The 12,071-nt window shown below is 32.0% G+C and overlaps 1 protein-coding gene across 1 annotated transcript in view; it reads left to right on the top strand.

Moving 5' to 3' along the window:
- The first annotated feature begins 4,442 nt into the window (after nucleotides 1–4,442).
- LOC137635908 (streptococcal hemagglutinin-like) overlaps nucleotides 4,443–12,071 on the top strand; it is a 24,797-nt gene continuing 17,168 nt past the window's right edge. Inside the window, exons 1-2 of the mRNA XM_068368345.1 lie at nucleotides 4,443–5,058; nucleotides 5,277–6,087. Coding sequence (XP_068224446.1) covers nucleotides 4,443–5,058; nucleotides 5,277–6,087 — 1,427 coding nt within the window. The remainder of the gene's footprint in view (nucleotides 5,059–5,276; nucleotides 6,088–12,071) is intronic.

Genomic DNA, 12,071 nt, shown 5'->3' with positions numbered 1-12,071 from the left:
TTATATATAATATATATATACTATATATATATATATATATATACTATATATATTATATATATATATATATATATACTATATATATATATATATATATATTATATATAATATATATATAGTATATATATATATATATATATAGTATATATATATATATATATATAATATATATATTATATATATATATATATATAGTATATATATATATATATATATATATATATATATGGAAGGAGGCTGTAAGTCTAAGACACTACTTTGAACATCTGCCGACGCTAGTACCCATTTTCTAGTTAGTTTGACGCTTCCGGGATTGAACTATGAACCCAGTGATTATTTGTTTTTGTGTTTGAAATAGATAGAGAAGTATGTAATTATTTGAATAGATTTTTATTTATCAATATAACAGTACAATATTTTGGAAGTTTCTCCAACCCCCCTCATTGTTTCAGCAGTTTATGCTCGAAAGTATTTCCGATGGTCTATGCTCCAATCTATATAAGTAATGTATCATTTACCTTCTTTTCTGTTTCTAGAACTAGTTTTGACTCTTATCACCTCTGTATGCCTTACTACGACTGCCATACTTCTTATATCATCATTTTCTAATCATTCAGGTAGTGATATTCCCATAATCCAATTCAACAATCCCATCTTTCTTCTTTCAAGCTTTTCTTCCTACATTAGCCTAATTAGACATTTCTCCCATCCCCCCCATAAAAAAATCACATTTCTAAGTATTTTTGAGACGCTTGTAATTTCTTCATATCTATCTTGTCTAGCTTACTTAGTTGAAGTATAAATTCAACTGTTTTTACATTGGCCATTTCAGGTTTCACTTCTCTAGTGTCTTGTTGCTGGTGATAGATTAAGCTAATACATACGCTGGCACGGGCTCTTTCCACTGTTTTAAACCGAATGGCTCTAAAAACTAGTATCTGGAACCGTGTGCTTTGTTTTCGGCTTGTGCATCATGACTCTACATGCTTGCGTTCAAGATCCCATGTTTTAATCTACAACTTTCCATCGATTCATACGTTTACTTATTTTTGTACTTTCCACAAATATTCAATTATTGTTTACTTTAGCCCTTGATTTATTCACATTATTATTTTTTTTTTTTTGTAGTCATTAAGGCTGGGATCAACCAAACTCACGAAGGGCTCCTGTTCAATTATGTTAAATAGAGTTCCTTTTAGTCCAGGCTTGACAGTAAGCAACGTCCCTAGGATTCCCTTATCAACTGATAATAACGCCATAATTTAATTCTTACCGTAAAATAACATTGTGAAATTTTTTAGTGGTTTGTCTTTTGTTAAATGATCCAGATGTGTTTTCTTTATTTGCGTTTTATATTAACCAAAAATAATCATTTTACTTGTAATTTTGGAATAACTAGATTTCGTCGGTATCTTTTCAAGTATTTACTTTGCTTGACCAAACAGAAGCATTCATTGCCTCCAGACCCAGGCAGTATCTACCTACCCCTCAGCCCACGTGGGCATTAAATTAATTTTTTTTTTTTATTTTTTTTTTATTTATTTATTTATTTTTTTTTTTTTATATACTATGAAAAGACTTGTGACCTTGTCAAACACAATAACAATAAGACTCATTGCTCATCGGCGGAAGAACTCTATAAAAATCTTTCTGGCAAATATATCGTAAAGGTGGTTGATATACGTCAGAATAAAAAAAAAAATAAGAAAAAAGATGCTCCTAACATGGTAGGATCCATTAATGGAAGTCAGAAATCTAGTTTTTTACTTCTAGAACCAAATTCAAGTTTGGCTGCAGTAGAGTATGGTCTAGTGGTCTTCTCTGATATTAATATTTTTTTTTTTGTACATATGCCAGTTAGGAGATTTATCTCGGTTTTTTTTTTATATTCTAATTCTTATTAAATAACTTCTTTAAAGATTTATATTATTTACTATTTAATGGATATTATATAATTATGTATACTATATATATATATATATATATATATATATATATATATATATATATATATATATATATATATATATATACTATATAGTATATATATACAGTATATATATATATATAAATATATATAATATATATATATATATATATATATATATATATATATATATATATATATATATATATATATATATATATATAAGTCTGTTTGTATATGTATATATGTCTGTGTTTATATGTATGTATGTATATATGTTGTGTATACATGCGCATATATACTGTATGTATATATAATTGTGATAGAAAGGCTACTTAAAATCTCTTCTTAAAATATGAAATACTTCTAATTTTTTGAATTAGGTGATTTGTTAATTCATTACATTTTTTTCCTGCTGAATATGCTACGTTATTTGACCTTTTATATTAGAGTTTCTTCGTATTCTTTCTTCATCAGTCATCAAGGTGGCTTTTTTGTTTGTCTTTTTATTTCCTAAATTTCTAGAATTTTACATTATAAATGATGTTGGATTAATGATCTTATCGGAATAATGAAGCCATCTTATTATTCTTTTCTTCAGGTTGGGAGATTAATATATACATATAGATATATAAATATATTATGCATATATATGTATATATATATATATACTATATATATATTATATATAATATATATATATATATATATATATATATTATATATATATAATATATATCGTACTCAATCATGATTGATAGTGACCTAGCTTTTTGTCTGAGGACTAGGGGTTCGATTCCAGTATGAGGTAGAAATTTATTTCTATTTGAGCGCGATATTGGGATGATTTTTATATATATACACACATATATATATACATTATTTTATTAATATTTTTAGTGACTTATGCATAAATCTAGGCTGATAATCTATTAAAAATATGTTTCCTAACGTTAGATATTTAAAGGTAAATTTGCATGCATTTAATTTTTTTTTTTTGTGGTGTGTGTGTGCCCGCGCGTGCGTGTGTGTGTGTGTGTGTGTAAAAGAATCTATATCCTCCTCCTTCAGCACTGGCATAGCTTACTTATTCTGCAATGTACAGGAAATTGGTCTTGAGCCGATTGTGACGTAAATTGGGCGTGCCCTTAATTTGAATTGGATACTCACCATTAATGTTGGTTGTTGTGGTAGGATAGCCTGCCCTTTCTCTCTCTCTCTCTCTCTCTCTCTCTCTCTCTCTCTCTCTCTCTCTCTCTCTTCTCTCTCTCTCTCTCATCTGGTATGCATATTTCTCTGGCTGGTCGAAGAAATATTTTTGTTTATTGATTTCCCTTGGTAATGTAATAGGAGTGCACTTGCTTATATAGCTTTGTGGCCCAGAAAATTCCTCAACTATGACAAACAACCAATGTCAAACAGCTGATTCTCAACACCGTTTCAACTAATGACAAATCGTTGATTCTCAACACCGTTTCAACTAATGACAAACAGCTGATTCTCAACACCGTTTCAACTAATGACAAATCGTTGATTCTCAACACCGTTTCAACTAATGACAAATCGTTGATTCTCAACACCGTTTCAACTAATGACAAATCGTTGATTCTCAACACCGTTTCAACTAATGACAAACAGCTGATTCTTAACACCGTTTCAACTAATGAAAAATCGTTGATTCTCAACACCGTTTCAACTAATGACAAATCGTTGATTCTCAACACCGTTTCAACTAATGACAAACAGCTGATTCTCAACACCGTTTCAACTAATGACAAATCGTTGATTCTCAACACCGTTTCAACTAATGACAAACAGCTGATTCTCAACACCGTTTCAACTAATGACAAACAGCTGATTCTTAAACACCGTTTCAACTAATGACAAACAGCTGATTCTCAAAACCGTTTCAACTAATGACAAACAGCTGATCCTTAAAACCGTTTCAACTAATGACAAACAGCTGATTCTCAAAACCGTTTCAACTAATGACAAACAGCTGATTCTCAAAACCGTTTCAACTAATGACAAACAGCTGATCCTTAAAACCGTTTCAACTAATGACAAACCGTTGATTCTCAACACCGTTTCAATTAATGACACACAGGTGATTCTTAACACCGTTTCAATTAATGACAAACCGCTGATTCTTAACATCGTTTCAACTAATGACAAACCGCTGGTTCTCAACACCTTTTCAACTAATGACAAACAGGTGATTCTTAACACCGTTTCAATTAATGACAAACAGCTGATCCTTAAAACCGTTTCAACTAATGACAAACAGCTGATTCTCAAAACCGTTTCAACTAATGACAAACAGCTGATTCTCAAAACCGTTTCAACTAATGACAAACAGCTGATTCTCAAAACCGTTTCAACTAATGACAAACAACTGATCCTTAAAACCGTTTCAACTAATGACAAACCGTTGATTCTTAACACCGTTTCAATTAATGACACACAGGTGATTCTCAACACCGTTTCAACTAATGACAAACAGCTGATTCTCAACATGGTTTCAGCTAATGACAAACCGCTGGTTCTCAACACCTTTTCAACTAATGACAAACAGCTGATTCTTAACACCGTTTCAACTAATGACAAACAGCTAATTCTTAAAACCGTTTCAACTAATGACAAACCGCTAATTCTCAACACCGTTTCAACTAATGATAAACAACTGATTCTCAACACCGTTTCAGCTAATGACAAACAGCTGATTCTCAACACGGTTTCAGCTAATGACAAACAGCTGATTCTCAACACGGTTTCAGCTAATGACAAACAGCTGATTCTCAACACGGTTTCAGCTAATGACAAACAGCTGATTCTCAACACGGTTTCAGCTAATGACAAACAGCTGATTCTCAACACGGTTTCAGCTAATGACAAACAGCTGATTCTCAACACGGTTTCAGCTAATGACAAACAGCTGATTCTTAACACCGTTTCAGCTAATGACAAACAGCTGATTCTCAACACGGTTTTAGCTATTGACAAACAGCTGATTCTCAACACGGTTTCAGCTAATGACAAACAGCTGATTCTCAACACGGTTTCAGCTAATGACAAACAGCTGATTCTCAACACGGTTTCAGCTAATGACAAACAGCTGATTCTCAACACGGGTTTCAGCTAATGACAAACAGCTGATTCTTAACACCGTTTCAGCTAATGACAAACAGCTGATTCTCAACACGGTTTCAGCTAATGACAAACAGCTGATTCTCAACACGGTTTCAGCTAATGACAAACAGCTGATTCTCAACACGGTTTCAGCTAATGACAAACAGCTGATTCTCAACACAGTTTTCAGCTAATGACAAACAGCTGATTCTTAACACAGTTTCAGCTAATGACAAACAGCTGATTCTTAACACCGTTTCAGCTAATGACAAACAGCTGATTCTCAACACGGTTTCAGCTAATGACAAACAGCTGATTCTCAACACGGTTTCAGCTAATGACAAACAGCTGATTCTCAACACGGTTTCAACTAATGACAAACAGCTGATTCTTAACACCGTTTCAGCTAATGACAAACAGCTGATTCTCAACACGGTTTCAGCTAATGACAAACAGCTGATTCTCAACACGGTTTCAGCTAATGACAAACAGCTGATTCTTAACACCGTTTCAGCTAATGACAAACAGCTGATTCTCAACACGGTTTCAGCTAATGACAAACAGCTGATTCTCAACACGGTTTCAGCTAATGACAAACAGCTGATTCTTAACACCGTTTCAGCTAATGACAAACAGCTGATTCTCAACACGGTTTCAGCTAATGACAAACAGCTGATTCTCAACACGGTTTCAGCTAATGACAAACAGCTGATTCTCAACACGGTTTCAACTAATGACAAACAGCTGATTCTTAACACCGTTTCAGCTAATGACAAACAGCTGATTCTCAACACGGTTTCAGCTAATGACAAACAGCTGATTCTCAACACGGTTTCAGCTAATGACAAACAGCTGATTCTTAACACCGTTTCAGCTAATGACAAACAGCTGATTCTCAACACGGTTTCAGCTAATGACAAACAGCTGATTCTCAACACGGTTTCAGCTAATGACAAACAGTTGATTCTCAACACCGTTTCCATAAAAAATACATCTGCCAAAGAATTAAATAGAAAAGACGAAGAGACTTTGTATCCTGATTAGTATTCATAGCTGGTGACGAGGGTAGCACCTACGCAATTTTTATCCGACACTTTCCCCGATGGCAGTGAATGCTTGCAGTGTCAGGGAACAATTATGCAAATTACTATTTTGTTTATTATATAACTTGAAATTAAATGTCTCGTCGGTCGTTTATGTTCAGAAGATGTCAATACCAGAAAAAGTTGAAGGAATTTTGAGATGGGACTTGCTCCACTTGCTTTCGTGGCCGTAAAGGTAGAATTGTCTACCATATTTAATATATGTTGGCTTTCACTGGAATTTGTGTGTAAATGCCATTATTTGGTATTTTTGAAACTTATTTCTCTTATGCTATAAATTTTTCAACTGGTAAATCACTTATTTTGGTATTTTATGAAACTCGTATCTCACTTATGTAAAAGCTTTTTTAACTTGTAAATCACTTATTTTGGTATTTTATGAAACTTGTATGTCTTGTGAAAGCTTTTTTAACTGTTAATCACTTATTTTGGTATTTTATGAAACTTTTATCTCACGTATGTGAAAGCGTTTTTAACTTGTAATCACTTATTTTGGTATTTTTTGAAACTCATCTTACTTATGTGAAACCTTTTTTAACTTGTCATAACCTATTTTGACATTTTCTGAAATTGTTTTCACTAAAGCAACCCTTTTTTTTTTTAACTTGTAAATAATTTATTTGGTATTTAATGAACCTCGCAATCCACATTTGATGTCCCCTGAAGTTTGTAAATGACGAATTAGGTATATTCCTGATCTTTATTTCTAATAGCCTTTAACATGGAAGATTCATATAAAAGGGATATGACCCAAGGAGAATGCAATGATATATGCTGGATTTGAAAATCGAAATTAGTAAAATATTCCTGTGTCGTTTGTTTGCATTTAAAAGAAATTATTTGTATTGGCTTTTACTATATCAATATTCAAATGACAATGATTAATACTGCAAAAAACATTTGCTAAATGTTTTTTTAAAATGAAATATAAATGAAAACGATTAGAATGCATGATGATGATATTGTCTTTTTTTGTAATTTCTTGTTTACCTTTATATATATATATATATATATATATATATATATATATATATATATATATATAGATATATATATGTGTGTGTGTGTGTGTGTGTGTGTTGTATATTATATATATATATATATATATATATATATATATATATATATATATATATATATATACTGTACATTTATATATATATATATATATATATATATATATATATATATACGTATGTATATATATATTTATATATATGTATATATATGATATATATATATATATATATATATATATATATATATATATATATATATAATATTATATATATATATATATATATATATATATATATATATATATATATATATATATATATATATATATATATGTGTGTGTGTGTGTGTGTGTGTGTGTACATATATGAAAAAAAAAATATATGGACGGGTTTTTATTATTATTATTTGCTAAGCAACAACCCTAGTTCGAAAAGCAAGATGTGGGTATGTATGTATTTATATGTAGTAAAAACACTTTGATATATGGTCGAAGTAACTTGGACACCGAGGCATCAAATTCCGTGCTTTCTGGTGCCAACCAGTAACCTGACTGAATGTCAAATAAGGCATGTCCTTGAATCACCAATGATAGACTACTACAACTTGAATGCACTTGCTTCTGGGCTTCCTCCATTAGGAGAAGTGAGCACACATGCTGCTTCCAACTCTTTGATCTACCGCGCACATGTTTTTTGGGAATCTCTTTTGTTTTATGGACACCGGCTTTAACTCTCCGCGTGCTAATTGCCTTCAGTAGCATTGACGTTGTTCGTTTCTCAGGAAACCTACCTATCATAAATGCAATAGTAGGGTAAATTGCCCCTCCTATTTCCCCCCCCCCCCAGCGAGTTTCTGCTGGTATCCCTAACTAGGAGAGGCGGGTTTGTAGTCCTGGTTTGGGTGTTGCTGTGATCTTATCAACATTGCTTATGGGCATTGCCGTTTTTTTTTTTTTTTTTTTTCTCGGACATCTTGCTAGATATAGGTAACCCACATTTTGACGAGGGGGGAGTTATTATTATTTTGATGGAGTGAGGATCTTTTATTAGCTGTAATAATATTTGTCCTAGTCCAGAACTAGTTCCTTCACATCTTTTATATATGGGAAAAGTACTTCACTAGTTATACCTGTATTTTAGATGTCGGTTTTTATTTTTGATTTTCTTCATATTTATGTCCATGAGAATTAGATTTTTTGTCATCTAATTTCAAAAACACGTGACAAAATCCTTTATAGACCTGTCATATATGTTCAAGTTAGATAATATTACGCACATATTCAATACAAATGTGCATATGTTCTCCTAAAAGTAATGCTGAAAGGTATGCGGATGAATTTCAAATCTCATAAAAGGGCTTGCATCGATTGCATATATACAATTGCATCATGTTTTTCTTTGTATAGATAACTTTTTTTCCGGTTATTCCTCATATTTTAAAGTTTTGGGAAAGAAGGGCATTTGTGTAAAGATTGTGTAAAGAATATTATTAATGGTGAAGTATAAATCTGCTGGTAATGTGATATATAGTTAGGGTTTCTTATTCTTTTATGGTACCATTTTAGTAGGTGTGTTAATTCATCAACTAGGGTTGCACTGCTTTTTTATGCCTTTTCAGTTTTTATTCAAAATCTATCCAGAGTTTATAAGAGTTAATATTTCGATATTTTCCAGTACTCATGGACTCATTGTGACTAAGCACATTAATTGTTTTTTGTTGTCAGTTTTTACCCTTCCAATATTCTGGAATGTGTAAGATACATGAATAACACGAAACGGGATTTATGTAAGAATTATTTTCATCTTTCTTTTACCTCTTGAATTCTTGGGGCATTCATTTCATTAAAATTATTTCCTTTTTGTTATGAAATATTTTAATTACTTGGAAATCACGAGTCTACTTTATTATTACTCCACTCATATTTTCCATTCATATCTTAGGAGTAATCGGGTATGTACCCTTTTAAAATGGTTGGCCGTATTTGGGTACGTTTGGCAGTGTTAGCCGAGCCTTCGTAAGTTACGCGAAAGATGCCCCCAATAGATTGCAGCCAGCGTTGCATTTGTGTCAACAGACTTTACTCAACTCTGCGCGACCTTCCAACACGTAGAATTCTCTCACAGGTCAGGATGGAATGATGGCGAAACTGATTGGGAAATGTGAAAGGGGGGAGGGGGTTAATGTTTAGAGGAGCATTTCGAAAGATTGGAATCGAGTGGTGTTTCCCAAGTTGTTATTTACAAGTTCTTGTTAAATGACAACACAGTCCAAGAGTGTGTGTTTTGATTAATTTTTCCCCAATGAAGTATTCTTTGTATTTTTCAGGGAACTTAGAAAGAAATATATATATATATATATATATATATATATATATATATATATATATATATATATATATATATATATATATATATATATATATTTCAAATAAGCCATATATATTAATACATTAAAGTCTGGATTCTCTTAACGACCCCGGGATCAGAGCCCCAGGCTTATTTGAAATATAAAAGAGACACGTTTAAATGTGCAAAAATTTATCATATATATATATATATATATATATATATATATATATATATATATATATATATATATATATATATACATATATATATATATATATATATATATATGTGTGTATATATATATAATATATATATATATATATATATATATATATATATATATATATATATATATATATATATATATATATATATATATATATATATATATATATATATATATATATATATATATATAAATAAAATATATATCTTTCTCTTTTTATCTCGTGTAGAATGACGAATGAAATTGAGCTACCGTTCCCATTTTGTAACGCTTACATGATGATAATGCAAATCGAAGTAAAGTAAAATAATTCTATGTCACTCCTTAATTAGATTTATTGGCTCTGTTACCAAACTTTCCTGTCTATTTTGCATTCCTAAAGGATTACAGTAAATGCAAAGAGTTGGACCACTGCGGGAGCAGTATGAATAATTCATTTTCCTTATATCAATTACAAATTTCTCTGTGTATCCATCTTTAGCTTGGCAATATTGACATAAAAGTTTTTTTTTTTTTTTGTCTCTCTCTCTCTCTTTCTCTCTCTCTCTCTCTCTCTCTCTCTCTCTCTCTCTCTCTCTCTCTCTCTCTCTCTCTCTCTCTCTCGCTGTGTTTGTGGTGTTCTGGGGGGAATAATTCCTATAGACAAAGACATTTTAGAGGAAACAGTGTTACTATTATTATTATTATTATTATTATTATTATTATTATTATTATTATTATATGCTAAGCTACAACCCTAGTTGGAAAAGCAGGATGCTATAAGCCCAGTGGCCCCAACAGGGAAAATAGCCCAGTAAGGAAAGGAAATAAGGAAAAATTAAATATTTTTGGAATAGTAACAATATCAAAATAAATATTTCCTATTTAATTTATGAAAACTGACCTTAATATCAAATCTATCATAGCCCAATTATTTTCATAACATCAGAAGATGATATACACTAATTTAGTAATTGATGATATTCACCCTTGAGTTTTACCAGAGTTCGGATGTTTATTGAGTCAGTGATTTCCATGCAGACGTAGTGTGGTCTGCGCCTACCACGGTGTTCCTTTTCATCAGTATTTAACATACGGTTTCGTTCTCTCTGTCTTTACTGTTTATTGTAGATAGTATTATAAGGGTGGGACAGGTAAACAAAATAAAGCATTATTCATTGCAAGTGGAGAGAAGTTTGTATTAGTCATAAGTTAATATGGGTCTGATGATTTTAGTTTCCAGACATGATAGGAAAGGTAGTACATTATACGTCAGTGAATTATATCATCTTTGCAAATTACCTAAAACCTTTGTTGCATTGGCTTACTCTACCATGCCAATCCTAATAAGGATTTTTGGGTAAGTGGTATAATTTTGATGCTAAGAGATAATCGGTTGCGAAGGCAAATATAAAAGGATCTCCCCCCCCCCTTTTTTTTTTTTTTGGACCTATATACCTTATCTGATATAGAGTTACATACCTGTTTATTAACTGTTCGATATGATTGATGATTTTTGATGGAAAGGTGTTGTTCGTTATGGGCAGTTATTGGTACAACGAACATGTGTTCCAAATTTGGTGAATATACATCAACGATGAGACGAGATGTCAGGACAAATCTCGAGAAGTTGCAGTATTATCACTTTCCATTAGGAAAACGTCTTGGTGTTTATCATCTTAGATCTCTATAAACTCTCTGTAGATATTAGTTAGATAACTATTGATGCCTTATTCATCCAACAACAAAACCAAAAAAAAAAAAAAAAAAGTTTGCTACAATTATTGTTATAGAGTTCAATTAATATTTAACCGAGGTGTATATGCAATATATAATTAGGAGAGCTTGATTTTTTTTTACTTTCCATATATGCCTTCGAAGGAGGGGAAATCCTGGGACATGAAAAGCTAAAAGGCTGTCAAGAAGACAAGGGACAGTCATTTAAAGATGCCGAAGCTAATTGGTTAAATGACCTTGCTTTGATCCATCTCTCGTGTTAGATATCTAACGTGCATCAAGCAGGGGAGTCTCCTACCGTCTAACAGATAATCCAAGAAAACAAGGAAGGAGGCGCCAGAGAGGGTACCAAACATGTAGACAAGAAGGCAAGCGGCTGCAAGAGCCAAAGGTCATCTAGGCTGCTTCAACCTCTCCAACCTGTTTGACTCTAGGGCGGGTCTGCTTGTGCGAAGGTGGGACAGAGAGGGGCCACCCTCCCCATTCCTCACTCTCTCTCTCGTCTCCCCTCCCCCTCTTCCATTTACTCTCTTCCCCACTCCTATCTTCGCTTCTCTCATTCCTCCATATTCTTCAGATTGCTATCCAGCATCCTTGTATCA

Source organism: Palaemon carinicauda, unplaced genomic scaffold (genome assembly GCF_036898095.1).
Source record: "Palaemon carinicauda isolate YSFRI2023 unplaced genomic scaffold, ASM3689809v2 scaffold1946, whole genome shotgun sequence".
Lineage (NCBI taxonomy): Eukaryota > Metazoa > Arthropoda > Malacostraca > Decapoda > Palaemonidae > Palaemon > Palaemon carinicauda.
This window is presented reverse-complemented; position numbering and strand designations above follow the sequence as displayed.